This window comes from Lynx rufus, unplaced genomic scaffold (genome assembly GCF_022079265.1).
Source record: "Lynx rufus isolate CCGP_SWC_20201006 ecotype Redwood Valley unplaced genomic scaffold, mLynRuf1.p SCAF_7, whole genome shotgun sequence".
NCBI classification, from domain to species: Eukaryota; Metazoa; Chordata; class Mammalia; order Carnivora; family Felidae; genus Lynx; species Lynx rufus.
In genome coordinates this window covers 82,349,249-82,365,099 of record NW_025814889.1, presented here as the reverse complement: position 1 = coordinate 82,365,099, position 15,851 = coordinate 82,349,249, and the positions used below count along the sequence as shown (strand labels likewise).

General features: G+C 41.1%; 1 protein-coding gene across 2 annotated transcripts in view; it reads left to right on the top strand.

Moving 5' to 3' along the window:
- Positions 1-15,851, top strand: part of SARNP (SAP domain containing ribonucleoprotein) — a 56,637-nt gene that overhangs the window by 35,689 nt on the left and 5,097 nt on the right. Inside the window, exons 10-11 of one of the 2 annotated variants that reach the window (XR_006959940.1) lie at positions 9,839-9,928; positions 13,998-14,217. Coding sequence is in view for 1 of the 2 variants with exons in the window: in XM_047067316.1 (XP_046923272.1) it covers positions 9,839-9,928; positions 13,998-14,039 (132 nt within the window). In the remaining variant the exon portion in view is untranslated. Of the gene's footprint in view, positions 1-9,838; positions 9,929-13,997; positions 14,284-15,851 lie in introns of those variants that run through there. The other variant, XM_047067316.1, reaches the window with a different exon arrangement.

Sequence of the window (15,851 nt, the reverse complement as noted above, 5' to 3'; positions counted from 1 at the left end):
GTGCCCATAAAGCTCTTCCTTTTCTTTTTGCCTGACTCTTACCTTACATTCCCTTGGAAAATCAGACTGGCCTGAGAACTATTAACATTTTTGTATGATAATTCATTTACAAAAGGGGACAGTTATTTGTTATTTTTGAAATGCAACCCATCTTGGCTCGCTCTTAGTCTCTGTTCTACCATTCCAGGCAAAAGACTTCTGAGAAAATAACTGTTAAAGTGAGGTAAATAAAATGGCAGAGTTTATGTCGTGATGGAAATATATAGGAGACTCTTACATTGAAGAGTGTTGAATGTGAAGAATAGCTGTCATTAAAACAGTTCTAGGAGAGCAGCCTGCTCCAACTCATAGTAGTACCTGAGCTTCCCTGAAGTGTCTTTTTCTGCTTATAAGGATATCTCTGACTGAATTGTTTAGATTGAAATTTCTGCTTCTCAAACATGGTATAAGGAGGGATGATGAGTGATGAGCTGTTGCACTGACCAGGGAAAATGTCTGGCTTGGTTAATTCATTTGGTCTCCTCTGAGAATAGTGAGGATATCTTTTTTTTTTTTTTTTAATGTTTATTTTGGAGACAGGGAGAGACAGAGCACGAGTGGGGGAGGGGCAGAGAGAGAGGGAGACACAGAATCCAAAGCAGGCTCCAGGCTCTCAGCTGTCAGCACAGAGCCCGACATGGGGCTGGAACTCACAAACCATGAAATCATGACCTGAGCCGAAGTCGGTTGTTCAACTGACTGAGCCACCTAGGCACCCCAGTAGTGAGGATATCTTACATTTAAATTCAGTAAATACTTTTGTTTTGTGTTTTGGGATTACAGTTCCCTAAAAAAGTCTTGGTTACATTTGGGTCGCTGTTTTGTTTCTCCTAGTTGTTGTTGTTGTTGTTGTTTCTGTTTCTGTTTCTTCTTCTTCTTCTAAGATTTTATTTTTGGGGGCACCTGGGTGGCTCAGTCTGTTAGGCATCCAACTCTTGCTTTCGGCTCAGGTCATGATCTCACTGTGTTGTGAGATCAAGCCCCTCTTTGGGTCCTGCACTGGGCGTGGAGCCTGCCTAAGATTGTTTCTCTCCCTCTGTCCCTCCTCTGCTCGTTCTGTCTCTCTCTCTAAAATACGTGTGTGTGTGTGTGTGTGTGTGTGTGTATATATGTTTTTATTTTACTTCATTATTTTATTTTTGAGAGAGAATCTTTTTGGGGGGGTAGTTTCATTTTATTCTTAACAAAAGGAAAATTTAGGTTTAAGAGAAAGTCTTAGTTTGTTAAGACATGTTTGATGGTTAAAGTCTTTTTTTTAATTTTATTTTTTTAAATTTACATCCAAATTAGCATATATATAGAGAGAGAATCTTAAGCAGGCTCCATGCTCAGTGTGGAGCCCCGTGTGGGGCTTGATCCCACAACCCTAGGATCACGACCTGAGCCAAAATCAAGAGTTGGACGTGTAACCAACTGAGGCCACCCAGGTGCCCCAGTATTTTATTTTTTTAAGTAATCTCTGTACCCAGAATGGGGCTTGAATTTACAACCTGTAGATCTTGTTGCATGCTCTACCAACTGAGCCAGCAAGCCACTCCTAGTTTCTTTTGATGATTCAGGATGGCATTGGTAACAAGATTGTATCTTGAAGATGCAGATTGGGTTTGGAAGATAACAAAGCTAGAATCTACTCCATCTTGGATATTCTTGCTACCCTTTGCCATAGAAAGAAACAATCACTTTAGAAAGCGTCTGTGAATTTCAGGCTGCTGATTGTTGCAGCTGATCTTCCGTTTAGGACTTAATTCCTGGCTATAGTATATATATGCCATGCAAACCATTGACAAGAGCCCTTAATATATCTAGTAATAACCTGGTACTTCCTTTCCCTCTCTTTTTCCTTCTTGGGGGCACTGAAGTGTTTTCTAATTAATCCCATTATATTTAGAGAGGAATAAGTTCTTTTTTTTTTTTTTTAAATGTTTATTTTTGAGAGAGCGCAAGCAGGGGAGGGACAGAGAGAGGGGGACAGAGGATCTGAAGAAGGCTCTGCGCTGACAGCAGTGAGACCAAACTCACAAACCATGAGGTCATGACCTGAGCCGAAGTTGGATGCTCAATCGACTGAACCACCCAGGTTCCCCGAGAGGAGTAAGTTCTTAAGGCACCAGCAGCAACCCTGTGACTAACTTCACTTCATCTTCTAAGCTTCTGTCTAGGGATCTGGGTAGTGGATCACTGTCTCTAGATCTCACCTTAATACTTCTCTCTCACCTTAATACTTCTCTCTCACCTTAATACTTCTCTCTCACCTTAATACTTCTGGCTAATAGAAATATTATCAAAACCACTTACCAGAGACAGACCATACATTTGGCTCCAAATTTTATAGCTATCAATAGGAAAAAACACAGAGTGTTTCCAGTGATTCACAGGGTTCAGAAGGTAAAAACTTACAAGTTGATCAGCAAAAGCATAATTATTTTACATCTGGGGACCAGAAAGAAAATTTCCCGATGGGTCCTCATAATGCAGTAATATAATAAACAATAGTATACATCTTTACCAGAACTCAGTCGTAAATTCATAAGTCCCATGAGGTTAAGGATCTTTGTCTTACTCATCTCTGTTCCCAATGCCAGAACAGTGCCTAACCTAGACACTAAGTAGATATTTGAATGACTAGTGGATGAATGGATTAATTTTGTGGTATTATTTAAAATGTTGATGGAGGAATGCCTGGGTGACTCAGTTGATTCCAATTCTTTTTTTTATTTTTTTTTAATGTTTTTATTTATTTTTGAGATAGAGACAGAGCATGAGCAGGGGAGGGGCAGAGAGAGAGAGGGAGACACAGAATCCAAAGCAGGCTCCAGGCTCTGAGCTGTCAGCACAGAGCCCCATGCGGGGCTTGAACTCACGGACTGTGAGATCATGACCTGAGCTGAAGTCAGACGCTTTACCGACTGAGCCACCCAGGTTCCCCGATTCCAATTCTTTAAAAAAAAAAAATTTTTGGGCGCCTGGGTGGCGCAGTCGGTTAAGCGTCCGACTTCAACCAGGTCACGATCTCGCGGTCCGTGAGTTCGAGCCCCGCGTCAGGCTCTGGGCTGATGGCTCAGAGCCTGGAGCCTGTTTCCGATTCTGTGTCTCCCTGTCTCTCTGCCCCTCCCCCGTTCATGCTTTGTCTCTCTCTGTCCCAAAAATAAACGTTGAAAAAAAAAAAAAAAAAAAATTTAAAAAAAAAAAAAAAATTTTTTTTTTATAACGTTTATTTATTTTTGAGACAGAGACAGAGCATGAATGGGGGAGTGTCAGAGAGAGGGAGACACAGAATCTGAAACAGGCTCCAGGCTCTGAGCTGTCAGCACAGAGCCCGACGCGGGGCTCGAACTCACAGACTGCAAGATCATGACCTGAGCCGAAGTCGGCCGCTTAACTGACTGAGCCACCCAGTGGCCAGCCACTGGGCTCTCAGTGCCCAGATTCCAGTTCTTGATTTCAGCTCAGGTCATGATGGTTTGTGAGTTCAAGACCCACATTAGGCTCCAAACTATCAGTGGAAACTGATGTCTGTAATTCAGTGAAAGCAATTCCTCAGGGGCCTTTATAGTTCGAACCTAAGATTGGGTCTACAGAGTTAGAGTTTGGATCCTTGCTCTGTTCCCTTGGATATTATCTAGATATTTTTGGTGTTGTCATTAATTGTTAGATTTAATGAAATCAGTAAAGCCTGGCAGCATAAATTTTTTTTTAGGGTCTCAGAAGAAGATGGTTAATAATACTTGTTGGAGAAGACTGGTTTTGTCTCATTACTTACTCTGCCACACTTTAACCCTAAATCTACTCATCATTCCAAATAATTCATTCACTTTGCAGACAAAGGGAATTTCTTTGTTGTCTTGGTAATGGGTCTGATTCTTACCTACTTTTTTTTTTTTAATGTTTATGTTTGAGAGAAAGAGTCAGAGTGTGAGTAGTGGGAGGAACAGAAAGAGGGAAACACAGAATCTGAAGCAGGTTCCAGGCTCTGAGCTGTCAGCACAGAGCCCAACGCGGGACTTGAACTCACAAACTGAGATCATGATCTGAGCTGAAGTTGGATGCTTAACCAACTGAGTCACCCATGTGTCCCTACTTTTTTTGTTTTAAGTTTTTATTTATTCGCTTAAGTAATCTCTGTACACAACTTGGGACTTGAATTCATGGTCCTGACATCAAGAATTGCATGGTCTTCAGACTGAACCAGCCAGGCACCCCAAGATTCTTACCTACTTTTTTTTTTTTTTTTTTTTTAATTTTGAGAGAGAGAGACAGAATCTCAAGCAGTCCCCGCACTGTCAGTGCACAGCCCCACATGGGGCTCGAACCCACAAACTGTGAGATCATAACTTGAGATAAAATCAAGAGTCAGATGCTTAACTGACTGAGCCACCCAGGAGCCCCCTTACCTACTTTTGATGACTTTGCTTCTAATGTAGAAGATAAATAAATGGTATTATTATCTTCGGAATTTTGTTGGTGGTCTCAGACTTTGTTTCAAAGACCAGGAGGAAGATTGCAGTAGAAATAATAGCTATCATTTATTGAATATTTACATAATAGTCCCTATATACAAGTGCTTTCACACATGTAATTTATATCTCAGGGTAGTCTTGAATGTCTCAGTCTTTTCTTTCTAGAAGGCATTGTTTTCTTTATGTTGCCTGAGGATTTTCCAAATATGAAAGGGAAACAAGAAAAGTGAATTTGGAAAGTTGAAGAATTTGTCTGAAGAGCTCAGTTTAGAACTATCTTATTCCATGATGGAAAATACATTGATAGTGATTCATGGGGATATTTGGCTTTTTAAATATATACCTTGCTTTCTGTCCTGTGTTTTGTATATGGGCTCTCTCATCTTTTGCACAACTCTCTTTCTTATTTTTATCAACAAGCTTTTAAAAAGAAAGACAAGGTAGTTATTGGGAGATAGAAGGATTTTATGTATGCTGAAATTACTGGCTATCAGTCAGTTGGCTTGCTCTTTAAGTCTTGAGGATGGGGCAAGTGAAGTATATGGATCAATCTGAACATCCAATGCCTGTGTTTAGTCAGTAAGGACAGGTTCCTTTTCTGGTTTTGGATACAAGTTGTATGTTTTGAGGAGTTTCCACTTGATAAGAAATAAGGGCACTTTAGATTCCAGCACTATTCTTCCCACACAGGAGCATACATGGGAAAAAAAAGGATTTGTTAGTGGTTGAAGGTTTGCGGGAGGGAAGTGGGGGGAGAATCAAGGGAAAGGTTTGCAAATGCATATGACACTGAGCTAGAGGGGTCAGTGCTGCCTGCAGATGCACAACCCCATTTGTGCACTTGAGCATGGCCTGAGGGAGTATTGGCCTGATGAATGCAGAGAGAGATGCGTTTTGATCGAGGTAATTTCCCTCAGATGGGTCTCACCATCCCATGAATCAAAACCTGTCAGCAAGGAGCTAAAGATGGAGTGAAGTTTATTGTACGTTTGTTTCCATGCGACACCGTCACGCTAGAAGGGTCAAGTGAGAGAGATCATTAGAACTGTGTTGATTTACTGGGCCTGTTGTGCACTTTCCCTGCAGGGCAAGGAGGAAAGAGGCTTTAGGAGGGGAGCTGAGGGGCTCTGGGTGGGGAGGGAAGGGCAGGCATGCACAAAATAAATAAAACCCTCACTGGTCTCTGCGGGTGAGGGGTGGGCAGGCTGTTTGTAGGGGGTGGGAGGTGGGGGATCTGTATTGTTTTTTTTTCCCCCTAGAGCCCCTGGTAGATTTGCAGCAGATGCTCTGCCTGGATCTCCAGTAGATACCAAAGGTCTGATTAAAAAGGGAAGCTCATGGAGAACTCTCTGACCCTAGACTTAGTGGCTAGAGAAGTGTGCCCCCTCTCCTTTCTTTTCCTCCCTCAGTCTTTCCTCACCTCTTAGTTCAAAAGGAAGCACAGGAAATTTAATTTGGAAGTGAAAATCCCCATTTCAGGATGTAGCAAAATAGAGAACCAGAGGAAAGGCTGTCCCACACATTCTAAATAGACATAGGCTTTGTGATGAGATTTGTGAAGGGAGTGGCCCCAGGGTTTGCACTGGGGGGGGGGGGGTGGAGAAGGGCTGTGTTTCAAAAGTACCATCTCCCTGTCTGTAATTTGAACTTGCTAAAAGTACCCCTACCTCTGAATTGAATGAAAATAAGTATATAGTGATAGTTCAGCAATATACGATCTAGTCTTGCCTTTCCTCATGACGGGTGTGGATGCTCCTTTTATTACCCCTAATACCGTGCTTGGCCTGGAGACTTCATGAAATTGAGAGCTTTCATCTAGAATATTCTATAGAGATTCTCATTTTGAGTGCTCCATTTTTATCTTACTTTTATCTAAATGGTGGTAGATGAAATCAAGAAAACTTTTCCTAGTGACTTTGGTAAGGAAAAATATATGAGAGCTGTGTTCATTGGAAACCTTCCTAATTCTTTTATTACAGTTCAACAGATGGAGTAGCCAGTTAGGCAAAATTAGAAACAAATTCAGTTGAGAAAATCTTTAGTATAAGATTACGAACTGGAGTCCTTTCCCTAGATCCCTAGTTAGTTACAGTGTGGAGGCATATGTTATGGTAGAAAAGAGGATGGGATCCTAGCATTGACCCAGGTTATTTGATATGGAAATTGTTGAAGTAGTTTACAACTACCTTTAGCTAAGGGTCCTAGTAATCCATCTTCCTTTAGGAATTAAGCAGTTCTTCCATTCTGCTACTGTTCTTCCAAAGAAATGCTTATGTGAGATACCTGAGGAAATGGTAAAGTTAGGAAAGTGGGTTGAGTAAAATGTCCTGGGTTCCATTCCTGGCTCTGCCACTTACTATTTGTGAGACTTTGGTCAGGTTACTTAATTTCTCCAAGTCTTAGTTTTCTTATCTATGAAATGAATTTAGTCATAGTGCTTACTATGTATGTAATAGTACATACCTATTTAGTACAAACTTACCGTGTTTGAGATTATTATAGGAAGTAAATGAGGGGTGCCTGGCTGGCTCAGTTGGAAGAGCATGCAGCTCTTGGTCTTGGGGTCTTGAGTTCAGGCCCCATGTTAGGAGTAGAGTTACTAAAAAAATTAATTAATTTTAAAAGTAAGGGTGCCTGGGTGACTCAGTTAAGCATCCAACTCTTGATATCCGCTCAGGTCTTGATATCAGGGTTGTGTGTGAGTTCAAGCCCTGCACTGGGCTCCATGCTGGGTTTGAAGCCTACTAAAAAAAAAAAAAAGTAAATGAGATAACTGCATGTAAAGAACTTCATACAATACCTGGCATATAGTACGCACTCAGATGTTAGTGACAGTAATATCATTATTTTAATTTATGATTATTACAAACAAGAATACTTTTTTTCTTCAAACCTGGCTCAGTGTTATTACAGTAGTTTAGATTGCATCAATTATGTGCCCACTATGGACTTGCTGATGGTTATAATGAAAAAGGCAGAAAAAGAAAAACTATGTAGGCAATATTTTTTTCTTAGTAATACACTATGATTAAGTGAGACCTTGTGTGTGTTGGATACTTCAGTCTTTCATAGCCACCAACCTTTCTTGGCTCCTTTCTTTTTCTTTCTTTTTTTAAGTTTATTTATTTATTTTGAGAGAGAGAGAGACCGTGCACAGGAGGGGCAGAGAGCAAGAATCCCAACCAGGCTCTGCACTGTCCGTGCGGAGCCTGATGTGGGGCTTGAACTCATGAACCGAAGAGATTATGACTTGAGCTGAAATCGAGTCAGGTGCTTAACTGACTGAGCCATTCAGGCACCCCTCTTGACTTCTTTCTAACTTACTAGAAGGCAGGTACAGCAAAAGGGAGAAAATAAACATGCTTCTCAAGCTGAAAGAACCAAAGTAAGACCAAGAAAGTATTCCTGCCTACTGTGTTCGGAGAACTGGACTAGTTAAACAAATTAAACGCAGAAGGTTGGATAGCTGCCCTGTTTTTGGCCAAAGTGGTGGCTTCTGTGGTCATAGGAACAAAGGCAACTCCTTGGGGATGAGAGTTAGAGGTTTTAAAAAATTCCTGTGTTTCTTGGGCACCTGGGTGGCTCAGTCATTCAAGAGTCCGACTCTTGGTTTTGGCTCAGGTCGTGATCTCGTGGTTTTATGAGTTCGAGCGCAGCATCGGGCTCTGTGCTGACAGAGTGGAGCCTGCTTGAGATTCTCTCTCTCCCTCTCTCTTTCATGCTGTCTCTGTCTCTCTCAAAAATAAAATTAAAAAAAATTAATGTGTTTCTGTAGATCTCTTGATTGCCTTTCTTTTGACTGTCTTATACAACCTACTTTCAGACTGCAGGATATGAACTCTCTGGGGTTTTAAAAAAAAAAAAATTAGCTCAGGAGCATCACACAGAAGTATGTTCGAAAGTTTGTTTGAACTATTGACTTGACCTTATATTGGTTACCTTTTGTAAATAAAGTCAAAGAAACTGTCCTAGCCCTTGGTGAGGGTGCGTATGTATGTATGGAGTAGAGGGTCTCATGAGATATACAGAGAGGATAGGATCTTTGTCTAGATGTGTGCCAAATTCTTTAAAATCCTTCTGGATGGAAGAACACCCAGGGAGCCCATCTGATTTTATATGTTTTTTTTTAATTTTTTTTTTTTTTAATTTTTTTTTTAAGTTTATTTATTTTTGAGACAGAGACAGAGCATGAACAGGGGAGGGGCAGAGAGAGAGGGAGACACAGAATCGGAAGCAGGCTGCAGACTCTGAGCCATCAACCCAGAGCCCGATGCGGGGCTCGAACTCACAGACTGCGAGATCGTGACCTGAGCTGAAGTCGGACGCTTAACTGACTGAGCCACCCAGGCGTCCCTGATTTTATATGTTTACTAATCCCAGGGCTGTGGTTTTGATTATTGGTGATTGGGTGTGGGGGGGAAGGTGAAAAAGAAAATAATTTTGTTTTGTTTTTAAGATTTTAGTTTTAAATAATCTTTATATTCAACGTGGGGCTCGAATTTACAGCCTTGAGATCAAGAGTTGGATACACCAAGCCAGCCAGGTGCCCCGAAAATAACTGTTTAAAGTGGGGTAAATAAATTGGCAGGGTTTAGGTCCTGATGAGAATATATATGAGCCTCTTAACATTGAACAGTGTTAGATGTGAACATTAGCTCAGTCATTAAAATAGCTATAGGAGAATGACCAGCTCTAATGCATACTAGCTGTAATATTCTCTCCAGTTATAGGTCAGATATCATAAATCTCTTAGAAGCTTGGGAAAGGTCCAGAGCATCTTTTCTCTTAGATGACTGCAGCTAATTTCTTGACGCCCCTTTTTTCAAAATCATTTCAAACTATTCAGAGCCTTCTGTGACTTTGCTGGGCATTCATAATGCTTGGCTTTCTTTGTATGTTCTTCAGAAACATCATTCTGGTGTCTTTCCTTTCTAATCCTTGGCAAGTAAATGGAACTTGTAAGCAGTGTTCAACAAATAGTTTGGGTGTCTCCTACTAACCTTTTGTCCTTAGGTGTTACTGAAGCCTCAGTGTTCCATATGTCTGAATTACAGAAGTTTTTTCACAGAAATTTGTTGTATGGGTATTTTGTTTGTTTTCTTGACTCCACGTGTCTTATGAATATTGAGGCCCTACTTAAAATTAATTTTTTTGTCATTCTTAGGGATGGCATACTGTATGCTTGCTTGTTCAGTTTCCTGTTTTTTTTCCGTTTGTGTGATAACTTAGTTCTTAGTGCAAGATTGGCTGGCATATTGTGACCATTAAGTTATAATTTCATTCTCTTTTGTCTTGTGAGTGGAAGCTCACTTGTTTCAATCCTCTTCTTTGTCCCTGAACAGTCTGAAGATGATGAGAAACTGAAAAAGAGGAAGGAGCGATTTGGGATTGTCACAAGTTCGGCTGGAACAGGAACCACAGAGGATACAGAGGTAAAATATACCTAGACTGCTTCATAGAGCCCTTGAAAGGAAGTGAGGGTGAAGAAACATTATTTCCCCAGCCTACTACTACTACTACTACTACTACTACCTTTTTTTTTTTTTTTTTTTTTTAAGTAGGCTCCACACCCAACTTGGGGCTCAAACTCACCACCCTGAGACCAAGAGTCAGGTGCCCCTCCCTGGCCTTTTTTTTTTTTTTTTTTTTAAGTTTATTTATTTTGAGAGGCAGGGGCAGAGAGGGAGGGAGAGAGAGAATCCCAAGCAGGCTTCACACTGCCAGCGTAGAGCCCAATGCAGGGTTCGAACCCATGAACCATGAGATCATGACCTTAGCTGAAATCTAGAGTTGGACAGTCAACCTAATGAGCCACCCAGGTGCCCCTTCCTCAGCATACTACTTAAGTACCCAAGTAATAAGATTTTTTGTTCTTTGCTTGATATCTGTTTGGATAAAGTGGCCACACTGAATTCCATCAGTACATTTAATTCGGTGTTAAAGCCAATTAGCCTAGAAAGGAGCACAAGATTTGGAATCACAGAAGCTTGGATTTGAAAAGTGTTTTTGCCACTTGGTATTACTTACAAGTTATGGCACTTTTCTGAGCCTCAGTTTCATCATCTGGGAAGTAGAGATAATACCTACCTCGGAGTGGTATTTTAAGCATGAAATTATTCTATGTAAAAAGGGATGATTCTATGTAAAATGCTTGACACAAAGCCTATCATATTATATTTAGTAAGTAACAATGTGTTTGATTATGTGCTTGGCGTATTTCTTTGATTATTTAGTGAAGACCGTATCCAACTCAGACACTAGTTGTGCCTAACTCCCCTCTGGTCAGTGGACTCAAATGAGACTTCTTGTTCTTACCGCTTTATTTATAGTTTTTTTTGTTTTTAATTTTTTTTTTAAGTTTATTTATTTATTTATTTTGAGAGAGTGCATGAGAGGGGCAGAGAGAGAGAGAAAGAGAAAGAGAAAGAGAATATCCCAAGCAGGCTCTGCACTGAACTCACGAACTGTGAGATCATGAGCTGAGTCAAGATCAAGAGTCAGGGTGCTTAACCAACTGTGCCACCCAGGGGGCCTCTGTTGTTTGTTTTTTAAAGACTTGTGTTTATCCACCGGAGTAACTCACTGAGTTAGCTGAGACCCTGAGCACTGGCAAAACTACTCAGAGCTTTGACAGACAATATTGTTTTGGTTTAAATTTAAATTTAAGAGTATCAATAAGGGGGGTCCTGGCTCAGTAGAGCATGGGACTCTTGATCTCAGATCATGAGTTCCAGCTCTACCTTGAGCATAGAAATTATTTAAAAAAAAAAAAAAAAGGTATTTATAATGGAGACCAAGTATCACCTGAGGTTTACATAAAGAACTGTTGAAATAATATGTTTAGAATTCTAGAAACTTCTTGGGTGGTAAAGAATTTGCAATGTTCTTTCTTCCTTTAATCCACATTTACCTCTTTCCATCTACCTCTGGAGATGGACTTTATTGTTTTGTTTTGTTTTGTTTTGTTTTGTTTTGTTTTGTTTTGTTTTAAAGTAGGCTGTATGCCCATCATAGGGCTTAAACTCATGACCCTAAGATCAAGAGCTGCATGCTCTACCAACTGAGCCAGCCAGGCAGCCCTGGAAATGACCTTTGAATATCTATTACCTAACACATTCAAAATCTTACAAAGTCTTTTTATGAATAAATATCAGAGTCAGTCTTGGGGTGCCTGGGTGTCTCAGTTGGTTGAGCATCTGACTTCAGCTCAGGTAATCTCAAGGCTGGCGAGTTCAGGCCCCATATCAGGCTTATGTGCTGTCACCCTGCCAGTGCAGAGCCTGCTTCATATCTTCTCTCTCCCTCTCTCTGCCCCTCCTCTGCTTGTGCTCTCTCAAAACTAAATCAACATTAAAAATAAATAAATATCACAGTCAGTCTTGTAAATAAACCCTGAAAATTTTACAATCTGATAAGTTTACATCTCTTTTAGGAAGAAACTTGAAGAAGTTTGTATTCTTTGTGCTACTAATTTAGAATAAAGCATTACCTATTTTTTTGTTTTTTGTTTTTTTTTTAATGTTGATTTAGTTTTGAGAGAGAGAGTACAAGCAGGGGGAGGTACAGAGAGAGGCGGGGACAGAGGATCCAAAGTGGGCTCTGCACTGACAGCAGAGAGCCTGATGGGCTCAAACTCACAAACCGTGAGATCATGACCTGAGCCCAAGTTGACGCTCACCCAACTGAGCCACCCAGGTGCCTCAGAATAAAGCATTACCTGTTATAAATATCAGCTTAATTACTGACTCGCTAGAATGAGCAGTAGTAAACTTAAAGGCTTGTTTTTTTGTTTTGTTTTGTTTTTAACATTTATCCATCTTTGAGAGACCGAGAGAGTGAGAGCGAGCGCGTGTGAGTGGGGGAGGAGCAGAGAGAGCGGGAGACACAGAATCTGAAGCAGGCTCCAGGCTCTGAGCTGTCAGCACAGAGCCCGTTGCGGGACCTGAACTCACTGGCTGTGAGATCATGACCTGAGCTGAAGTCGGACGCCTAACCGACTGAGCCACCCAGGTGCCCCCTTAAAGGCTTGTTTTAATTGTAGTAAAACTACTCCCTCTTTGCCAAGGAAACTGTTGAACTAGTGGTGTTCACTAAGGTGGTACATTTGGCTTCTCCAAGATAAGGCACATGAGGATTTTGTTGCTTGCCAAGGAATAGTGGCTTTTGTTGGGAGAGTCAGTGCATGTAAAGCAGTAGTAACATCAGAGGTTGATGGAGTTTACATGAATCAGGTAACTTTTATTTGATTCCAAAGAATTGTGTCAGTCATCCAGGTAAAATGGGCTGGGCTTATATACTCTTTTTTTTTTTCTTTTTTTAAGTTTATTTATTTATTTTGAGAGAGAGAGAGCGGGAAGGGCAGAGAGAGAGGGAGAGAGAGAATCTCAAGCAGGCTCCGCACTGTTAGTGCAGAGCCCGATGCAAGGCTCAAACTCCCAACCCGCAAGATCATGACCTGAGCCAAAATCAAGAGTCAGGTGCTTAACTGCCTGAGCCACCCAGGCACCCCTCTATACACTCTTTTTTTTTTTTTTTTTTTTTTTTAATGTTTATTTCTGAGACAGAGACAGAGCATGAGTGGGGGAGGGACAGAGAGACCGAGACACAGAATCTGAAGCAGGCTCCAGGCTCCGAGCTGTCAGCACAGAGCCCGATGTGGGGCTCGAACTCACAAACCGTGAGATCATGACCTGAACCAAAGTCGGTCACTCAACCAACTGAGACACCCAGGCGCCCCATTACACTCTTCTTTTTAATCTAAATTAAACTTCCTGTGTGGATGGAATGAAAAAAAAAAAAGTCCCCTCTGCTGGAGGCAGTAGTTGGAGTGAGGATGAAAGACTCAGTGCTGTTTGTGAGTCACTCCCAGAACAAAAACATCTTTATCTCCTTCTCCCCCACTCCTCATTTTGTGCCTCTCTCCAGTACTGACTCCCTTAAGGAGATTCATATTAAGGACTCACTTCCCTCCCAGTTATTCTGTTAGCATTGTAGATTTATGTGTCCTCTGTGGATTTGGAGGCTTACCGAATAGCTGGTGGTTGGGGCTTAATGCCCAGAAGGGCATCCTCCTCACTTTCTCTATGAAAAAATAGCATTGGTCAACTCTTTTCCTGTGAGATCTGTCATCTCCCCACTGACTGGAATACTCTCCAGCCTGTTAAGAGTCCATTGTTTCCAGACTAACTTGCTATAAGGCTGAGTGGCCCTCTCCTTCAGGAATCTATTTTTCTACCACTATTCTCTTCTTCCTCTTCCCCCCACTCCCTACTCCCCACTCCCTACAGTCTTCTCCCCTCCTTTCCCACCAGACCTTCCCAGCTCTAACTGGATAACTAGAGAGATTCAGGAATGAAATCTCTGGCTAGCAAGCTTAAGCCTGGGTCTTCCCTCCTTCTTGAACCTTGTGATAGCTCATGTGAGTTTGGATTAAAGTAGCCAGGAACCCAGGCCACTGTTGTCTTGCAATCTAATTTTTTTCTTCTTGCTTCTTCCTTACAGGCAAAGAAGAGGAAAAGGGCAGAGCGCTTTGGGATTGCCTGATGAAAAGCTCTTAATGCTTTCTGTTCTCCAGTGGTTTCCATCTCTCTGACTTTTCTTGGTCATATATATAAATGCACAGTCATGTGCCTAGGTCCTGCCTCACAGTGAGAGAGCATGTACCCCGGGTACATCCAGGAACTTCAGCAGCAATTTGACTCATTGCTGTTCCAACTTTAAGGTTGTTGTTCTTGTGTTGTTTTTTAATTATTATTTTGCTTGTTAATAAAAAACAAATAGAAAACAATGCGTTTTATCAGATGCTCCTTTGAGTTCTTGGGGCCAGATTAGACTAGATAAGGGGGAGCTTCAGGGGCAAATATTACAGGAAATTAGCCATAAGGCCTTTATCCTTTACAAAAGAGAATAAGGAAAAGGATTTGAGTCTGTCCCTTTAAGCCTATTTATTCCCTTCTCTCATACTCACAAGCATCCTTTTATTCTTTATCCTCTATGAAGAGGCCAAGTTTCACCCTGACTCTTTGCTTTGGCAGGTTGGCGTGACCCACAGGAGTAGAACATGGGGGAACCCTGAGTTTTAGGGGGTGCAAAGGATATAAATACAAGGGCTGATGATTGATAGTCTGTTAGGGAATGGAGTTCCGTGTCCCTATTAAGGAGACCAGCAGGACCCTATTTTCAAGAGTGACCTGGTATGATACTATCTGGTTTCAGTCAGAGCCAATATGTGGAACCCTACTGGTTATGCAGTTCAGGAAAGGAGATGGGTCAGTTACCCCTCAGAGCTAGAAGAAAGTGTAGGGATTCAAAGCAAGACAGAAGATGGTCAGAGGTGTTAAGAATTGTTATCTAGGTCATTAGGAAGCAGTGGACTGGAGGCCTCTACTATTTTTTTTTTTTAAGTTTGTTTATGTATGTATGTATGTAATCTCTACACCCAGCTTGGGGCTCAGTGAACTCAAGATAGATCTGGAGATCAAAAGCATGCTCTTCCAGCCAGGCCCCCCTGGAAGCTTCTACATTCTATCTAATCAAATCCTGTGCTAATTTGTTGTCTTCTGTTACAGAAGTGTACAGTTTTAGTGGTTGTGTTTCTTAGATATTACTAAAACTCCTTTTCCTTGCTAAGCCTCTTACTTAGGTTTGGCTCTAAGCAGGCTACTTGTTTGTATTTGATGTTTCACCTAGATTTGAGACATCCTACTTAATCTTTTTTGGATATGTTGGTATAGGGTTTCTCCTCTTACTCTTTATTTCTAGACATCTCTGTAAGGTTAGTTTTTGTTTTTGTTTGTTTTGTTTTTTAGAATAAAACTTAAATGCCTGGCACCTTACGTGAAGACTTTCATACCTTGATCAGATCCTGTGTTGCTGTGGTGTAATTCCTTATTTCAGTTTCTACTGAAAACCCTCCTGGTTTTGTGGTTAATAGAAAAGTAATGGTTTGAATTCCTTCCTAACAAGAATCTCCTTCCACAATGCCTCTTTGGTAGCTGAGTAGGATGGGGACCTAAGTTTAGATGCTTTAAAAAAACTATGCCTTGGAGAGCAGATCCAAAGATTGCCTATTTATTGTGAAAATTGCCCCAATTTGAGGCTTTGGAGAGGTGAACAAAAGGGAACACTGGTTAAACTTTTCCTTCCCTCTCTTCCTTCTGGCCTGTTCTGTTTGCCTTCCTTTTCTTTTCTCCAGGCCCTGATCTTGAGGCCAACTTTTCCTCTCTTTACTGTGTCTCTTACTTCATTTGAAAACAGAACCACAGAAAATTAGTTGTTTTGTAGCTTGAGAGAGACTATAGATTCAGTAAGGGTTTTCTACCCAAGGATGGGAAAAATAAGAAATAGGTATAGGAA